This window comes from Rhinatrema bivittatum, chromosome 5 (assembly GCF_901001135.1).
Source record: "Rhinatrema bivittatum chromosome 5, aRhiBiv1.1, whole genome shotgun sequence".
Lineage (NCBI taxonomy): Eukaryota > Metazoa > Chordata > Amphibia > Gymnophiona > Rhinatrematidae > Rhinatrema > Rhinatrema bivittatum.
This window is the reverse complement of record NC_042619.1, coordinates 65,722,147-65,742,342: the sequence shown is the minus strand read 5'-3', so window position 1 is coordinate 65,742,342 and position 20,196 is coordinate 65,722,147. Positions and strand designations below refer to the sequence as shown.

At 43.6% G+C, this 20,196-nt stretch overlaps 1 protein-coding gene across 2 annotated transcripts in view; it reads left to right on the top strand.

Moving 5' to 3' along the window:
* DCUN1D5 (defective in cullin neddylation 1 domain containing 5) overlaps nt 1-13,093 on the top strand; it is an 80,829-nt gene extending 67,736 nt beyond the window's left edge. For both annotated transcript variants that reach the window (XM_029602425.1, XM_029602424.1), the window contains one exon: nt 12,597-13,093. Coding sequence is in view for 1 of the 2 variants with exons in the window: in XM_029602424.1 (XP_029458284.1) it covers nt 12,597-12,649 (53 nt within the window). In the remaining variant the exon portion in view is untranslated. The remainder of the gene's footprint in view (nt 1-12,596) is intronic.
* The last annotated feature ends 7,103 nt before the right edge of the window (nt 13,094-20,196 follow it).

Below are 20,196 nucleotides of genomic sequence, written 5' to 3'. Positions count from 1 at the left end.
CCCCCTATAGCTGGGTGCTATAGGGGGTGCTCCCACAGCCTCACCAGCTATATGGGAGGAACTGGATGGTTTTATCTGCCAGGCAGTTAAAGATGCTCTCCGAGACCTTCAACCTTTGATGCCATCCAAGCCGACACCCATGCTGATGCTGGCACCGATGTCAATGCCAACGCCGGACCTTTCAATCTTCGCACCAATCCTGTTGAAGCTCGATGCCCTCATCGGTGCTCTCCCCGCACAACCAAGGACACCGCAAATACCAATCCACATGAGTGAAGACGAAGCCTCCGGGATTTCTCCCATGCCTGAACCTGTTCCAGGACCACCTGGGATTTCTTGGCCGAGAATTCCGGTGTCTCCATCGATGCCTTTTTCTCCTTCATTGATGCCACCGCAAAAGCCATCGATGCCTTTGTTTATACCTCACTCTACTCCCCCACGACGCCCTTCATTAGACACCTGGGAGGAGGGAGACATGGATTCCTCATCAGAAAATGTACTGTCTGAGCCATCCCCATCTGAGGAAAGGCGGAAGTCACTTCCAGAGGACCTCTCCTTTTTCAAACTTTGTGAAGGAGATGGCTGATATCTTCCCCTTTCAACTAGTAGTGGAAGAGGACACCAGGCAGAAGACCCTGGAAGTTCTGCAGTTTGTGGATCCTCCTAAGGAAGTTCTAGCAATTCCAGTACATGAAGTCCTGGTGGACCTGCAGCACAGGCTGTGGGAGCACCCATGTTCAATCCCACTGGTGAACAAGAGGATGGATGCTACCTACCTGGTACAACCTATCCCAGGTTACCAAAAGGCCCAGCTCCCACAACAATCTGTGGTGGTAGAATCCACCCAAAAGAAGTCAAAGAGGATACGTGCCCACTCATCGAAGCCTCCTGGCAAAGAACAAAAGTTCTTAGACACTCTGGGCAAGAAGGTCTTTCAAGGCTCAATGCTTGTTTCCAGGATAGTGTCATATCAACTATATATGACTCAGTATCAACGCAACTTCTGGAAGCAGATGCAGCAACTATCTGAGACTTTACCTCAACAGTATCAAGACACAGTTAATGACGTACTACATAAGGGCATAGAAGCAGGCAAACATGAGGTCTGTGCAGCCTACGATAGCTTTGAAACCTCATCCAGGATGGCTGCAACTGGAATCAGTGCATGTAGGTGGGCCTGGCTGAAGGCCTCCGACCTCAGGCCTGAGGTTTAGGAAAAGCTAGCAGATTTGTCTTGTGCTGGTGACAACCTTTTTGGAGGAAAGGTTCAGGATGCAGCAGCACAATTAAAAGAACACTCTGAAACTCTACGCCAGCTCTCTGCTGTTCCAACAGAAACACCAGCTTCTACACATAGAACAGTACGGAAAGACACCAGAAAACCCTATTACCGGCCACGGCGGTATTATCCACCAGCACCCCGTGGTAGGGCTTCTAGACCAGCACAGAGAAGTCAGCCTAGACAACCAAGGGCATCTAGGCCTCAACCTCCGCCTCAGACGGGCCCTGCATCAGGATTTTGAGAACCTGCCAGAGGACAGCAGCCACTCCACCAACCCGATCCCAAATCTACCAGTGGGAGGTCAGGTCTCTTTCTTTCAACCCAATTGGTCAAACATCACAACAGATCAATGTCCATTATAAAGCACGGTTATCCATTATAAAGCACGGTTACCATTATAAAGCACAGTTACCAACTAGATTTTCTCACAGTAAAAAAAAAAGACTCTCCACCAAAGTCTCTTTGGACACACAAACATCATATCACTCTCCTGAACACAGAATTATCCACCCTTCTGAGAGTCAAGGCCGTTGAATCAGTTCCCCGACCACAGCAGGGCAGAGGATTCTACTCCCGTTATTTCCTCATTCCAAAGAAAACAGGAGGCCTATGTCCCATCTTAGACCTTCACAATCTCAACAAATTTCTACGGAAAGGAAAATTTCAGAATGGTCTCCTTAGGCACCATGCTGCCCCTTCTTCAAGCCAGGAGACTGGCTCTGTTCTCTGGATCTGCAAGACGCTTACGCTCACATTCCAATATTCCCTCCTCATCGCAAGTTTCTGCGTTTCCTGGTGGGTCATCAGCATTTCCAATACTGGGTTCTGCCATTCGGACTTGCCTCAGCACCCCGCGTATTCACAAAGTGCCTAGCTGTAGCAGCAGCTCATTTGCACAAGGAAAGTGTACACGTTTTTCCTTACCTGGACGACTGGCTCATCAGAAGCCAGTCAAAGCAAGGAGCTCTCACCTCTCTCAGGCTCACAATCAATCTGCTCCACTCATTGGGATTCCTAAACAACTACCAGAAATCCCACCTCATACCATCTCGCCTACTACAATTCATCGGAGCAGACTTGAACACGATAATATCAAGAGCCTTCCTCCCAGAGGACCGGGCAGAGACACTCTCCTCATTAGCGAACTCTCTGCGCACAAAGAAACACGCGACAGCACATCAGTTTCTAATTCTGCTCGGACACATGGCCTCCACAGTTCACCACTCAAATATCAGAGACAGGGCATTCTCAACAATAGGTCCCTCCATCTGGAACGCCATGCCCCCGGACCTCAGGCAGGAAACCTGTCTCCTAACTTTTAAAAAGAAACTCAAGACATGGCTTTTCGGTCGAGCCTTTCCCTGTTCTTAGTCCAATAGCTTGACTCAGAACTGTTCCCATCTCCACTGTAATTAAACAAGCACTAAGACACACTAATACGTCATAACGACATTGGCTCCTTTGCCTCCCTCCCACACCCTCACCTGTATATAGTATACTATCTCTGTTCTCCCCCCCCCCCCCCCCTTTATTTTCCTATCCCCAGTTTTTGCTCCCTTGTTATAATGTAACTTTATGCTTCATCAAATTTTGTCTTTTGTTAATTGGTTATGGTTAACTGCTTGTTCGATGTAAACCGAGTTGATTTGATTTGTATCAAGAAAGTCAGTATATAAAAGCCTTAAATAAATAAATAAATGTCACTCCTATGGCCAGATTAGCCATGAGAATAACCCAATGGACATTAAGATCACAGTGGATACAAGCCATTCAACCACTGTCATCTCCAATTCAAATAATCCACCAGCTACATTCATCTCTCCTCTGGTGGGCGACAGGAACAACCAGTTCCACAAGTAACTTTAACTACAGATGCATCCACTTTGGATTGGGGAGCACAGATAGGCAATCTCCAAACTCAAGGTACTTGGACAAAACTCGAAGCAACATTTCAAATCAATTTCCTAGAGCTTCGAGCTATATGTTATGCTCTACATGCATTCAAGGCTGCCTTTCACACAAGACTATTCTTATACAGACAGACAACACAGTAGCCATGTAGTACCTGAACAAACAGGGAGGTACGGGCTCGTATCTCCTATGTCAAGAAGCCGCACAGATTTGGGACTGGACCCTGACACGTTCTATGTTTCTCCAGGCCACTTATCTAGCAGGGATCCACAACGTTGTCGCAGATCTCCTCAGTCGTCAGTTCTATCCCCACGAGTGGTCCCTGGATCCTTTGGTAACAACCAGAATATTCCAACGCTGGGGCCAACCAACCATAGACCTCTTTGCATCCAAACTGAATCACAAAGTGAACAACCTCTGCTCCCTATTCCAGCGGACCAACAAGTACGCCAGGGACGCCTTTGCTCACCCCTGGAATTTAGGTCTTCTATATGTGTATCCCCCAATACCGCTAATAACCAAAACACTAGTAAAGCTACAACAGGACAAAGGGGATATGATACTCATAGCTCCATATTGGCCTAGACAAGTGTGGTTTCCCATACTTCTCGATCAGAGAGCCAATTTGCCTGGGGTACAGCTCCCACTCTCCCGCCATCCCAATCTTCAATCCCTATCCCTGACAGCCTGGATGTTGAAAGGTTGATCCTACAACCCCTCAATCTTTCAACTAATGTGTCTCAAATGCTGGTAGCTTCACATAAACCTTCCACACGAAAAACGTATCGGTCTAAGTGGAAACGATTCACCACGTGGTGTGCACAGAAAAGTATTGACCCTTTTTCCTGCCCCATATCATCTTTATTAGACTATCTCTGGCACCTTTCAGACTCTGGTCTCCAGACCATGTCATTAAGGGTATATTTAAGTGCTATCTCAGCTTACCATCATACAATAGGGGATGCATCAATATCAGCGCAACCCCTTGTCAGTAGATTTATGAGAGGTTTAATTCAGCTTAAACCCCCGTTACGGCCACCAGTCACAGAATGGGACCTTAATGTAGTACTAACAAGACTCATGCATTCTCCTTTTGAACCCATGGATTCCTGTGATATTAAATTTCTTACATGAAAAGTTCTCCTCTTAGTAGTTATTACGTTTGCTAGAAGGGTTAGTGAGTTACAAGCACTTGTCACGTACTCACCCTATACAAAGTTCCTACTTGACAGAGTGGTTCTCCGTACACATCCAAATCTAGACCAAAAAATACCCCAAACCGTGCACAGAATTTTTCCTTGCACAATGGGGAAAAAAGTAGACCAGTTGGTGTGAACTAACCCAGTTTGGTAATGCTATCCTTTGCTCGAGCTCTGTTTTCTCTTTCCTTCAATGCCATCTAATAGCAAGCTCTTGTTTGTTTCTTGAAGAACAGTATTGTGAAACTTTTCCTTACCTGAATCCTTTGAGCCAGTAGTTAAAATAAAAGTGGTGGAGGGAGGAAGTGACGTCATCGCAGCAGATGGCAGCATAAACCTGAGTCTCTCCCCCACCACTGAACAAATCCACTGACATCGAGAGGGAGGAAGTGACGTCATCGCAGCAGATGGCAGCATAAACCTGAGTCTCTCCCCCACCACTGAACAAATCCACTGACATCGAGCTTCCCAGTGTGCGTTTTCTTACACGAGAGCTTTCCCTAGCATTGCGAACGCCGGCAGATGTCGACTCGGCGCAAAATGCTTGACCTCAAAAAATATTCATACAGTAAATTGGCGCTGGAAGGCGAGCCTCCGGGAGCCAGCATGGCAGCGGCAAGCGAGGAACCTGCGGAACAGCTTGAAGAGGTCTTGGGGTCCCAGCCCGATGAAACTGCAATTCCCTCGAAGGCGGACATGAAACACTGGTTTGAGGAAATAAAATCTGAAATCGCAGCTAAAACGGCGGTGATCATGACGTCCATAGAGGAGCTTAAGGAAGATGTCGCTGAACATGGCCGCCGCATATTCGAGGTCGAAACCAGGGTAGAGGCTAACAGGGCTGATCTTAAAGAACACCAAGACAAATTGAATTCCATGCACGAAGAGATGGAGCGAGTTAAAGAAAAAATGGAAGACCTTGAAAATAGGTCTCGGCGGCATAACCTCCGCTTTCGCGGCATCCCGGAAGGGCCTGATTATTTGGACTGCGCCTCCGTAGTAGCACAGATCAGTGCCATGCTTCTTCGAGAAGGTGAGACAGCCAGGCCTGCAGATCAGGAAACGGAGGTAAAGATAGCCTGGGCCCATCGGGTGTACGGCCCGAGAGTTAACAATCTGCCGAAGGATATAATTGCGTGTTATCACGAATATGTGATTAAAGACAGAGTAGCCAGCATAGCGCGACAACAACTTACCTGGCAATGGCAGGGGCATGAGGTTATGATCTTTGTTGATCTCTCTCCACTTACAATTCAGAAACGGAGGGCCTTCAAACCGATTACAGATCTGCTACGCAAAGGTAACATAAAATACCGATGGCTGTTCCCGTTTGGAATCAACTTTACAGTGAAAGGCGCAGAGCATCGGGTGAAAACGCCGGCGGCGGCCTCTCAGATTCTGCGGGAGGCTGGATACCCGGAGATAGCGGGCTTCTCGGACAACTCCAGGCCGACAAACAGGAGGGAGGACCCTCCAAGATGGCAGCGGCTGAATCGGGGAGATAAACGTCTCCGCAGGCATCTGGATGCTAACTCGCAGAACTAAGACCCAGCCGGGAAGGGAAGCTTGAGTTACTAAAGGGTTGCTTCGCCTTTCAGCGCATTGATTCCGGCTCAGCAGTCTGGAGCAGTAATAGCACATAAGTATTTGATCTTGTGTCTCGCCTTATCAAGGACTTGAGACTCTTTACGTCTTTTGTCCATCTTACATACCTTGAATATGCTATTAGTAGCTACAGGGCTACACGGTATGGATTGGGGTGGGCTCTTGTGTATACATGGGGAGTTCTGAATGTTAGAGGTACTTAAGCTTATGATTGTATACGGTGGTGGGGGGGGGGCTTACTGCTGGGATGACTGACTCCTCCCCAGATCAGGCAGCATGGCCCTGGGAAAGGGAACCAGCTGTGGGGGAGAGGGGAAAGCGGGAGGGGAATCTAGAGGGTAGCAATATAATTAAGATAATGGGTAAGGAGATTGCCTGGGAGGACTGGGTTCATAGCACGGCCTGCTCTAGAGAATGGCAGAGGTTACCTGACAAGTCATGGGGACCACTAGTCCCATTTACCCATTACCCATGATAAACATAAACATCATGTCCCTTAATGTTAAGGGACTGAACACGCCATTAAAGAGACAGTCTCTCTTTGCTGACATGGCCCATCATGCTATTGCGATCGCCTTCGTTCAGGAAACTCATTTGAAAAAGAGGTATGAACGTTTACTTAAGAATCCCAATTACCCTAAACAGTACTGGGCTGCTAGACCGCTTGCCCACAAATATCTTGGGGTTGGAATATTATTGCATAAGGATTTGATCTATGAAGAAATATCACTCCATGCAGACCCCGGGGGCAGATACCTCATATTGGTTATGGCTATAGGGGGAGAAAAGTATTCTTTGATAAACTCTTATGCGCCAAACACTGAGCATGGTACTTATTTAGAGGGTCTGTCTCAGATGATTGACCTCTGGGATGAAGGTCACATATTAATGGGGGGTGACTTTAATGTGACGGTTGATCCTCGCTTGGATAATTCCCATAGCAATAGCCTGACCAGGAGAACTGACCGCCAAGCCTTTCGTCGGTTCATGCAGCGTCATGGTCTTCTCGATACTTGGAGGACTTGGCACCCCAAAGATAGAAATTATACATTTTTCTCAAGGGCCCATAAAACATACTCTAGAATTGATTATCTCCTTGTGGATAGAAGTTGCTCTAATCAGGTTACTAACCCGTCCCTGGGCCCTATTACGTGGTCCGACCATGGCCCCGTGTTAATGCAATTTAATGTATCGGGGTATGATAAAGGACAGCGATATTGGAGGCTTAACGACAGTCTCCTAGAAGATGAGGCCTTCAGTTTACAGATACACTCGGATATTCAGGAATACTGGATGATTAATGATTTCCCTACATTGTCGCCTGTCATATTGTGGGATTGTTTAAAAGCCGTCCTGCGAGGTAAATTCATAGCAAGAGGGGCCTATATGAAGAGGTGTAGACAGCGGGATAAGGCGGACACAATACTGCAACTGCAGCGTCTGGGGCAAGAGCATTTGGCAACTGGGGATAGTCGCTTACTTGCAAAAATGGACAGCCTACGGCATCACCTAGCAGGCATTGAAGCAGCCCAAATAGCATACCACCTAGATTGCATAAAACAATCATATTATGAGGGGGGAAACAAGGCGGGTAGACAATTGGCCCGGAAGCTGAAGGTCAAACACACTCAAAATAATATTGTTAAATTAAAAGATGAGAATGGGGTAATACTAACTTCTAATACTGAAATTAGGGAGCGCTTTACAAGGTTCTATACGGATCTCTATGCCCCCCAGGCTACAATCCCTCAGGCCGAGATTGAAGATTATTTACAGGACACTCAGCTACCGCAAGTAACAGCTGACGCCCAAATTTTTCTAACCAGGGATATCACTGCGGCAGAAGTCACATGGGCCATTAATTCGCTGAAAGTGGGCAAGTCGCCGGGTCTCGATGGCCTAACGGCAACATTTTATAAGAAATTTGCCACCTTGTTAGTGCCCCCTTTGGTTAGCCTATATAACTCCCTTCAGGGAACGGTGTTGCTATCACAGGAAAATTTGGCAGGGGTGACACTTATTGTTAAGCCTGGGCGGGACCCCACGCTCTGCGGATCGTACCGTCCCATTTCTTTAATTAACATAGATATGAAATTCCTGGCTAAAATATTGGCTAACCGGCTTAATGTTTCTCTCCCTGGCCTGGTTCATTCTGACCAATCTGGCTTCATTCCGGGCCGTATGGCGTCAGACAATGTTCGCAAAACCGTAGCAGCTATGGAGTGGGCTAGATCTCAGCACATTCCTTTGCTTCTGCTAGCCTTAGATGCCGAAAAGGCTTTCGACTATGTGCATTGGCCATTTTTGTTCCAAACCCTGAGTAGGTTTAACCTGGGAGATAAATTCATCAAGTGGATTCAAAAATTATATGAGGCCCCCACTGCAAGTTTAAAGATCAATGGCGGGTACTCCCCACCGTTTACAGTGGGGCGCGGGACCAGACAGGGGTGTCCGCTTTCTCCATTGCTTTTTGCCCTTTTTTTGGAACCTTTTACCCACCGAATTCGAAACAATAATTCGATACTAGGAATTCAGGTGGGAGAATTCTCCTCAAAAATGTCTCTCTTTGCAGATGATATTCTGTTTACCGTTACCGAACCCCAGCAGTCTTTAGAGGCCATCACAGAGGAGCTTGCAGCCTTTAGTAGGGTTTCCGGATTTTCCATAAACTGGGAAAAGTCTGAAATACTGAAGGTCCATTTGAAACCTGAGTTGGAAGTACATCTGAAACAGGAGTTCCCTTTTAAATGGGCCAACAAACAACTCAAATATTTAGGGGTGTACTTAGGCGCCGGGGGGGGGACCTGATGCAACTGAACTATATACCACTAATGAATAAAATATATAAGGACCTTGAGGAATGGGATAGGTATCATATTTCCTGGCTGGGTCGGCTGGCAGTACTCAAGATGAATATTATGCCTCGGATTCTGTATCTGTTGCAAACATTACCGATAGTTATTCCTATGCATTTATTGGATAAATGGCAAAAGAGATTGAATAAATATTTATGGAAGGGGAGAAGGCCTAGAATAGCTAAAGCAACATTGTATATGCCCAGTTACAGGGGTGGCCTGGGTATGCCTAATCTCAGTCGATATCAAGGTGCTGCTCAGCTGAAAGCGGCGGTAGAATGGCACAATACTACAAACAGGAAGCAGTGGGTACAATTGGAACAGGTGATGTTGGGAACTCTCCCTATTTCAGCTTTATTATGGCAGGCTGGGGAGACCTGGACTCCGAAAAGGAGCCTTCCCGTGACGGTGCGGGTTACATTATCGATTTGGGAGAGGTGGAGGAAAGTCTTAGTGGGTACCCAATCCTTTTTCCATAGCACACATTTATTTCATCACAAGGCGTTCCAACCGGCTAGCCATCCAATAGCATTTAAACAATGGATCCTCAATGGAATTTTCCAGTGGGCTCACATTTGGACCCCGGAAGGGCTGATACCGTTTTCTACATTATGTACTCAGTATCAACTGGGTGCGGCTGATCTGTTTAAATATTTGCAAATCAGACATTTCTTTCTCAGTACCCAGATTCATTCTGAACTGGCACGGGGTATTTCCTCTTTCGAAAGTATGTGTAGACATGCTAGCCAGGTTACTAAACATATTTCTAATTTATATGGTTTATTAAGTGGAGACTTTGATATGGAGGCATCCCATATAAAAGCTTGGCAATCAGATTTACAATGTGACTGGACAAAGGAGGACTGGCTGCGGACTTTTCAGACTATGAGGAAGGGATTGATCTCCGCTCTACACATTGAAAATGGATACAAATTGTTTTTCCGATGGTACATAACCCCGGCCTCTATTCAACATTTCTCGCCGGATTCTTTGGGACTTTGTTGGAAACTTTGCCAAGAACGGGGCACTTTCTTTCATGTCTGGTGGCAGTGTCCCACTGGAAGTCAGTATCGACCTGGATCTCAATGATTCTGGGCCTGACCATCCTACTTACACCGTCGCAAGCACTGTTGCACGAGGACATGGACAGAACGAAATTTCATAATTACTTTATTAAATATGTGGTGACAGCTACCAGATGCGCCATAGCACGCAGTTGGATGAACCCGCGAGTGCCCACTTTATCAACAGTGCAAGAGTTGGTCATGACCATGCATACCCTTGGGAAAATAACGGCTTACCGGAATAAGTCGGTACAAAATTTCTATAAGGTTTGGGGCAGATATGAACAATGGACCACCGCCCCTATGGACTAGCTCGGGTCAGTGCTTGTATGCTGGGGAACTGGAGCCGGATGTCTCTTGGAGGTCGGATTAGAGTAAGCATGACCGTGGACTCAAAATATTGGGGGGCCATCGTACTCATTGGGGCAAAAGGGGCAGGCATGTTACTCTGTATTTCGTTCTCTGTTTATAGCTCTCATAATTCATATGTTACTTACCAGGTACGTTAATAGTTTCTTTCTTTCTTGACGCTACCCCTAAGGGGGAGGGGGGAGTATAGGGGGTATATCTCTCTACATAATGGCTCTAAATAATGTTGAACAATTGCAAATTTTTGTTAAAGTTCAGAACTCTGTTTATTGAGTTTATTGCAATTTTGTACTTCTGTTACATGCCAATAAAAGCTATTAAAAAAAAAAAATAAAAGTGGTGGCATTCTCTTAAACAAGCTAATTCTGTCCAAGTTAACAGAACATAGGATCATAAGAACTGCATGTTGGCTCAGACCAAAGTCCAAACCCTGCATCCTGTCTCTGACTGGACAATCCAAGTTGCAAGTACCTGGCAGATCCCATAAAGTAGATCTAATACCTGTTACTCACTCCCAGGTATAGCAATAGCTTTCTTTAGTCTATCTGGCTAATAGTGTGTTATGGACTTTTCCATTGGATTTTCAGAAGGCATTTGACAAAGTTCCTTATGAGAAGCTTCTAAGAAAAATAAAAAGTCATGGGATAGATGGCGATATCCTTTCGTGGATTACAAACTGGCTAAAAGACAGGAAACAGAGAGTAGGATTAAATGGACAATTTTCTCAGTGGAAGGGAGTGGGCAGTGGAGTGCCTCGGGGATCTGTATTGGGACCCTTACTTTTCAATATATTTATAAATGATCTGGAAAGAAATACGACAAGTGAGGTAATCAAATTTGCAGATGATACAAAACTGTTCAGAGTAGTTAAATCACAAGCAGACTGTGATAAATTGCAGGAAGACCTTGTGAGGCTGGAAAATTGGGCATCAAAAAGGCAGATGAAATTTAATGTTGATAAGTGCAAGGTGATGCATATAGGGAAAAATAACCCATGCTATAGTTACACAATGTTAGGTTCCATATTAGGTGCTACTACCCAAGAAAGAGATCTAGGCGTCATAGTGGATAACACATTGAAATCGTCGGTTCAGTGTGCTGTGGCAGTCAAAAAAGCAAACAGAATGTTGGGAATTATTAGAAAGGGAATGGTGAATACAACGGAAAATGTCATAATGCCTCTGTATCGCTCCATGGTGAGACCGCACCTTGAATACTGTGTACAATTCTGGTTGCCGCATCTCAAAAAAGATATAATTGCGATGGAGAAGGTACAGAGAAGGGCTACCAAAATGATAGGGGAATGGAACAGCTCCCCTATGAGGAAAGACTAAAGAGGTTAGGACTTTTCAGCTTGGAGAAGAGACAGCTGGGGGGGGGGGGGATATGATAGAGGTGTTTAAAATCATGAGAGGTCTAGAACGGGTAGATGTGAAACGGTTTTTTACTCTTTTGGATAATAGACTAGGGGGCACTCCATGAACTTAGCATATGGCACATTTAAAACAAATCTGCGAAAGTTCTTTTTCACTCAACGCACAATTAAACTCTGGAATTTGTTGCCAGAAGATGTGGTTAGTGCAGTTAGTATAGCTGTGTTTAAAAAAAGGATTGGATAAGTTCTTGGAGGAGAAGTGCATTACCTGCTATTAATTAAGTTGACTTAGATAATAACCACTGCTATTACTAGCAATGGTAACATGGAATAGACTTAGTTTTTGGGTACTTGCCAGGTTCTTATGGCCTGGATTGGCCACTGTTGGAAACAGGATGCTGGACTTGATGGCCCCTTGGTCTGACCCAGTATGGCATGTTCCTATGTTCTTATTAGGAACTTGTCCAAATCTCTCTCAAATTCCATTATCACATCCTCTGGCAACAGATTCACCAGCTTGATGGTGTGCTGAGTGAAAAAATACTTTCTACAATTTGTTTTGAATCTGTGGATTTTTAGTTTCATGGAGTGTCCCCTTGTTTTAATGTTATTTGAAAGGGTAAATAAAGAACAGTTATTTACCTGTTCTACCACACTCATGATTTTATAAATTTCTATCATGTTCCCTCTCATCTGCCTCTTTTCCAAGCTGAAGAATCCTAACCTGCATAGCATCTTTTTTTAGAAAAGATGTTCCATCCCTTTATCATTTTTGTCGCCTCTTCTGTACCTTTTCTAGTTCTGCTATGTCTTTCTTGAGATGGGGTGTCCAGAACTGCACACAGTACTCAAGGTGCAGTCGCCCCATGGCTCGATACAGAATTAAAGTGGATGCTGTATTCTACTGTTAATACATGTTTTATTTACAATTTGCAGGGCCTGTTCTCCTTGATGAATTCGTTGAGTGGCAGAAAGTTCGTCAGACATAACACAAACTATCCTGAAGAGAACCTATGCCTTTTGATACTTGTCTAGTCAGCCAGCATCAGATGAGAATCAACCAAAAGTTGAAGTGTCATCTCTACAAAGGCAGTGTTTTTTTTTTCGTTTTTTTTCTTCAGGAACTGAGAGTTTTTTGTTACATGTGCTATGGACATTGAGCTGCATCTTCTGAGACTGAGCATTGGAGGTCCTTGTTTGTTTTGAGTCTAATGATGTTTATAACATTTATTTCAAAACAATAAAGATTAAAATTTGCAAAGAATGGAAAAGGTCAAAATGTGAAGATATCCAAAGCAATCCCTTGAGCATGGTGTTTGATTTTAGAAACTGAATCGTGCCAAAAGTCTGTAAACATCATATACTGGTATGCAAGTACTGGTAGTTTCATGCTTTTCTATCTTATAAAATAAAATGCATGATTTGGACCCTTTCTAATTTTTACTTTTCATTGAATAGTTTGAGGTCCATTTTGAAAAGGATCTAGTGAGACAACTACCAAGTTAGCCAACTGGATCTCTGGTATGAATTTACATTCTGTGTAGTAGAAAAATGTGTTAATTGCATTAAAAGGCGTTCCTTTGGGTGTTTAGCTTGAAGAGAGTAAACAATGTACATAAAATTTGCTTTTTCAAATTTACAGTCATTCAGAAAGCATTCAGACCCTTTCACTTTTTCCACATTTTGTTATAGCCTTATTCTGAAATGGATAATTACATTTTTTTCCCTCAGTCTACACACAATACCCCAAAATAACAAAGCGAACTTAGGTTTGTAGAAATTTGTGCAAATTAATAATTTTTTTAAATCACATTTACATAAGTATTCGGATCCTTTACTCAATACTTTGTTGTGTCACCTTTTGAAATGATTACAGCCTCACTTTTGGGTATGACGCTACAATTTTGGCACACCTGAATGTGGGTATTTTCTCCCATTCTCTGCAAATCCTCTCAAGCTCTATGAAGTTGGATGGGGAGTGTCAATGCACAGCTATTTTCAGATCTCTCCAGAGATGTTTGTTTGGGTTCAAATCTGGGCTCTGGCTGGGCCACTCAAGGACATTCATAGTCTTGTCCTGAAGCCACTCCTTGTCATCTTGGCTGTGTGCTTTGGGTCATCCTGATGGAAGGTGAATCGTTGCCCCAGTCTGTGGTCCAGAGTGCTCTGGAGCAGGTTTTCATCAAGAATCTTTCCTTTGATCCTGTCTAGCCTCCCAGTTCTTGCAGCTGAAAAACATCACCACAGCATACTGCTGCCACCACCATGCTTCATCATAGAGATGGTATTTGCTAGGCGAAGAGTGGTGGCCTGGTTTCCTCCAGACATGATGCTTGGCATTCAGGCCAAAGGGTTAAATCTTGGTTTCATCAGACCAGAGAATATTGTTTCTCATGTTCTGAGAGTCCTTTAAATGCCTTTTGGCAAACTCCAAGCAGGCTGTCATGTGCCACTTACATTTTTTAAAATGTATTAGTTGCTTAATACAGTCAAGGCCTAAGTGATGTACAAACTGAAACATCCATAAAATGTTACAAAATCTTCCCTAGTACAAAAGACATAAAATGCTAGACATAATAAACACACAGATCAAGCCATATGCAGTGGGGGGGGGGGGGAACAGACCAGAAATTAATCAATAAGCCTTTTTGAAAAGGAAGGTTTTGAGAAGACCTCAAAGTTTTTAAGACTTGTACACAGATGCAGTTCCTCTGGGAAGGAGTTCCATAAAATAGGAGCTGTTACCGAGCAGGCAGATTCTCGTGTTTACAAAGAGGCAAGTATTTTTAATTGAAGGAACAACTAATAGACCTTACTGAGATGATCTAAGTTGTGAATATTAGTATAGTTTAAGTAAAGTGTTTGACCAAGGGCAAGAGTCTGAGTGTATAAGTTTGAAAACAGTACGACCAATTTTATACTCAATGCGCTATTGGATAGGTGACCCATAAAGGTCAATGAGTATTGGTATAATATGCGAAAAACGCGTAACCCCAGAGATCAGTCAGGCTGAAGCATTTAAAAGGAGTTGCAGAGGATGCAGCATGGTCATTGGAAGACCCAGATAGAGACCATTGCAGTAATCGATTAAAGGAAAGATAGAAACTTGAACAACAGTTCAGAATTCAGCCTCATTTAGTAGTCGTTTAAGCCTAGCCAGCATGTGGATTATGAAGAAACCTGATTTAATGACTGCTTTAATGTGAGTTTGAAATGAAAGGAGGGGATCAATCCAGACAGCTAGGCTCTTAATGCTTTTATGTAAATTGAAAATAGAGCCATCAAGCATAATGGATGAGTATTGTAACATAGAGTAAGATCTCTGAATCAGAAGAAATTCAGTCTTTTTCCTGTCAAGTACAAGTTTATTCTGTAGTAATCCTTCAATCGAAGAAATACAGATTTGAATATGTGTGACAGTATCCTACCAAGTGAGATGAAGACATGAAAAATTGAATATCATCTGTGCAAATTTTTACTGTCACAAAGACTGGACAAAAATTTACAAATTGGTGCCAAGTAAATGTTAAATAGTGTGGCACATGGAGCAGAATCCTGTGGAATACCCATTTTCAAAAGAAACCAATTAAAGTATTGATTGTGAACTTTGAATTGTTAAACGATTGTCCAAAAAAGAATAAAACCAGACTGACAACTCCAGCTATCCCATGTTCTTGTAGGTGATGCAGAAGAATAGAATGGTTACCTGTATTGAAAGCAGAGGAAATGTCAAGAGAACAAGAATATAATGAATCAAAACCTCTCCTAAACGTGTTAGTTAAAGACAGCAACAGCAGTTCTGTGCTCACGGATCTCCTAAAGCCAAATTGGTGAGGATATCTTTTTCCTCAATGAATTTGATGAGTTACTCTAGAACTACAGATTCTAAGACTTTAGATAAAAAGGGTAGGATGAACTCTGCCTATAATTGTTGAGGTCAGAGGTGTCAAGATTCTGTTTTTTTTAATAACAGACACAATACTGCTTTTTTTAAGGGGTGCATGGACATATCCTTGCTCTAGAGAGAGGTTGATGAAAGAAGGTAAAAAACGGGGCAACTGTGTCTTTAACTACTTTGAATAAAGCAGTCGAGTACTGACTCATAGGACAAAAGACATTATTCATAGAGGAAATGAAATGCTTTATTTCAATTTGAGAAGTATTAGAAAAGGATGACCAGAAGGGGAGGCATGTCACAAGAAGTATTACAAGGAGGAGCATTAGAAAAATTCAACTGAAGTTTATCAGATTTTAAGGCAAAATGTTTAGAAAAAGATTCAGCAGAGGAAATGTTGGCAGAAGTAACCGTAAAGGAGTAAGAAACTGTAAGCTTTTTTGCTAAACTGAATAACGCTTTAGGTTATAACCGATCTGCCTTGTGTAGAATAAAATGCCTTTTTGGCATCCATAATTTGTGATTGATATTCTTGAAGTAGTTTACAATAAGAATACAGTCTGTGGTGTGAAATTTACACCACACTTGCTTGCTTTTCCTTAAGGCCTGGCTAACGGATTTAAGAACTGGGGATATCCAGACAAGCAGTAGATCAAACAGTTGAAGTTTTAAGCGGAGCAAGTGAATCAAGAACAGTTAGGATTACAGTATCCCACTTGATGACACTGTCATCCAAAACATTGCTTGAAAAGGTATCAAGCAGAGGTGCAATATTTATTAGCAAATTCATCAGCGTCTATATGACTGCGCCGCAGTATGGAAGGGTGAGCAGTCAGAGAGGGTTGTTTGCACTCATAATATTAAATGAAAAACCAATGAGTGAATGGTCTGAACAAGGAACATCATGGATATTTAACGTGTTACAACAGTCATCTTGAATGGTACCATTAACAATGACTAAATGTAGACAGTGACTTTGTCGATGAGTGGGTTGTTGCACAATTTGGAACCAACCAAATGATTCAAGAATTTCTAAAAATAAAGCACATTCAGGAGCAAGGGGAACAGTATTAACATGAAGATTGAAATCTCCAATTAACAACATCTTGTCAAGATCAATGCTAGCTGAGTGAAGTAATTCAAAGAAAAGGTAAAGGCCAGATTGCAGCATTTTAGGCAGGCAATGGGCCAAAACAATAGAAAAACTTGGGTCAGAAAAAATAGCAATTCAAAAGGAGAATCTGCGCCAAGGTCCTGAAACTTTGGTTTCAAGTAATCCTTAGATAAGCCGCCACCACCTCTGCCCTTCTTTTTGGGCTGAGAAAAGCAGGTATAACCAGTGGGGCAAATAAGATTTAGGGTGACATAAATCTGAGTCCAAAAGCCAGGATTCTGTAATACAAAGTCACTCTGGTTGCCTTTCGGAAACGAGGTCATCAATAAGTTGAGCTTTCTTTCTAATTGCTTGGGCATTCACAAGCAAAATGGTGATGGTGACATAAAACGCCAAGACAACTGCCTTGGAACAAATGAGAGGAATTTGACAAGATGGCCAATGGGCACAGTTCAATCTTTTACAGTTAATAAAACATCATATCTCCCTCGATGAATAATAGGAATTTTGGCACCCATCTCTAAGGCATTAGAACTAGGCAAACTACCATGGAGTTTGGGACTCTACAGCACTTGGTGAGCACGAAGGAGCAAACAAAGCTCCTTTGTTGCTTTCCTTCGTGCATGCGACAGAGCGAGCACACATCCAGTGTTGACCGCCTGCTCTTGACCCTCCTGATCTGGTGACATCAACAGGGGGTGTGGTCTCATGCCCCCATTGACACTTGAGCCAGCGGGATTGTCTCAAGGCAAGCACTGCTTACCTCTTAAGGGCCAGCAGGTAACAAACGGCCAGATGAACCAGAGAGACACAGGCAAGCAGATCTGTTGGGTCCTTCTCCGGCATCGGCCCACTGAGAAATGGCTTCCGTCTGGCCACTCTACCATAAAGGCCTGATTGGTGGAGTGCTGCAGAGATGGTAATTCTTCTGGATGTTTCTCCCATATCTACAGTAGAGCTCTGTCAGAGTGACCATCGGGTTCTTGGTCACCTCCCTGACCAAGGCCATTTTCCCCTGATTGCTCAGTTTGGGTGGGCGACGAGCTCTAGGAACGGTCCTGGTGGTTCCGACCTTCTTCCATTTAAGAGTGATGGAGGCTGCTGTGTTCTTCGGGTCCTTCAAGGCTACAGCAATTTTTTGAACCCTTCCCCAGTTCTGTGCCTTGACACAATCTTGTCATGGAGGGCTACAGACAATTCTTTCGACTTCTGGCTTTGGTTTTGCTCTGATATGCACTGAAAACTGTGAGACCTTATATAGACAGGTATGTGCCTTTCCAGATTATGTCCAATTGAATTTACCACAGGTGGACTCCAATCAAGTTAGAGAAACATCTCACTGATGATCAATGGAAACAGGATACACCTGAGCTCAACTTTGAATATCATAGCAAGGGTCTGACTATTTATGTAAATATATTTCAATTTTTTTTAAATTTATTTTCACAGATTTCTACAAACCTGATTTCACTTTGTCATTATGGGCTATCTGTGTAGCTTGAGGAGGAAAAAATGCATATTATCCATTTTAGAATAAAGCTGTAACATAACAAAATGTGGAAAAAGTGAAGGGATCTGAACACTTTGGGGCGGATTTTAAGAGCCCTGCTCGCCTAAATCCGCCCAAATCCGGGCGGATTTAGGCGAGCAGGGCCCTGCGCGCCGGTGAGCCTATTTTACATAGGCCTACCGGCGCGCGCAGAGCCCCGGGACTCGCGTAAGTCCCGGGGTTTGGCGAGGGGGGCGTGTCGGGGGCGGGCCCGAACCGCGCGGCGTTTTCGGGGCGTGTCCGGAGCGTTCCAGGGGCGTGGTTACGGCCCGGGGCGATCCGGGGGCGTGGCCGCGCCCTCCGTACCCGCCTCCAGGTCGCGTCCTGGCGCGCGGGGATTTACGCCTCCCAGAGGGAGGCGTAAATCCCCCGACAAAGGTAAGGGGGGGTTTAGACAGGGCCGGGCGGGTGGGTTAGGTAGAGGAAGGGAGGGGAAGGTGAGGGGAGGGCGTTAGAGGATTCCCTCCGAGGCCGCTCCGATTTCGGAGCGGCCTCGGAGGGAACGGGGGTAGGCTGCGCAGCTCGGCGCGCGCCGGCTATATGAAATCGATAGCCTTGCGCGCGCCGATCCAGGATTTTAGCGGATACGCGCGGCTATGCGCGTATCTACTAAAATCCCGCGTACTTTTGCTTGCGCCTGATGCGCCAGCAAAAGTACGCCTATTCGCGGTATTTGAAAATCTACCCCTTTCTGAATGCATTGTATACTTGTATTTTTTTGCCTCTATTCCTTCACCAGCAGAGATAAGCAGCTCAAAGTATGTGGTCACTTTTGTACCATGCTAGTGCTAAGTAAATTTTCAAAGAGAAAATGTTTCTCTGAAAATTTTACAGGTACAAAATACCTGCATATCTTGCCCTTAGCCAGTTTAAAGAAGAATAATTTTGCCTGTCCTGCATCACCTTTCATTTCATGTTTCTGGACCATATTTCACAAGATGCAGTTCCATACATAGTTGTGGCTTAGTGAATTGCAACACACCCTTACACAATTACATGAATGCTGTCTTTTTTACGAAGCATGTGTGTTTAGACAAAAACTCTATGCATCAAGAATTTACAGAAAACACATTTTGCAAACATTTTTCTGCCCAAAGAGGGGAAGTGCATCAGACTTATTTTCTAATTTACCAGCTGTCCATGGTTGCTTGTTCTGTTGACACTTGTGGCTAAAAATGTCCCAGTGCAATAGAGACATCATCTTTTGAGGAAGTAGATGCTTATCCTCCAAAGATCATGCCTCAATAAATCTGTTAGTCTGTAAGGTGCCACCAGCCTTCTTGTTATTTTTGATGCTAAAGACTAGCATGGCAATCCCTCTGGAAGTTTTCATCATCTGATTTGGGTGTTAAATTAGTCAGCATAGAAGTAGTAGATTTTTATGGTGTTCTTGTGGCCTGGTTTGGCCTCTGTTGGAAACAGGATGCTGGGCTTGATGGACCCTTGGTCTGACCCAGCATGGCAATTTCTTATGTTCATATGTTCTAATGCATAAAAAGCACAAGTAGATAATTAAAAGTGTAATATATATAAAAAGGAGAAAAGTGACTTGGTCCACTGAGATTTGTAAATCAATGGCATACAAATTTTATAAGTAAATTAAAAATAAATAATCTCTGTTGTTGAATACATCATCTAAAATTGGAACCAAAAAGACCTTTTAATTATAGCTGTCTTTCTTTGAACATGCATTTGTAAAAATGTCTTTGGTTTGGGAAACTTGATAAAATACATCTTCTTTAACTTAACTGCATAGTAGACATGACTTAGATCTGTTGTAATGCTGCTTCATGGTCATTGCAGCTGCAGACACTGAAATTTTATTCTTAACAAAACAGGAAATGGAAACCAGATTAGTAATAAATTCAGTAACAAACTAATGTAACTGCACAAACATTAAGCACCATCTCTTACTTTGACATGATATTTTTGGTATCTGTTTTATTCATTTTTGCACAATTGATCCAGCCATGATTTC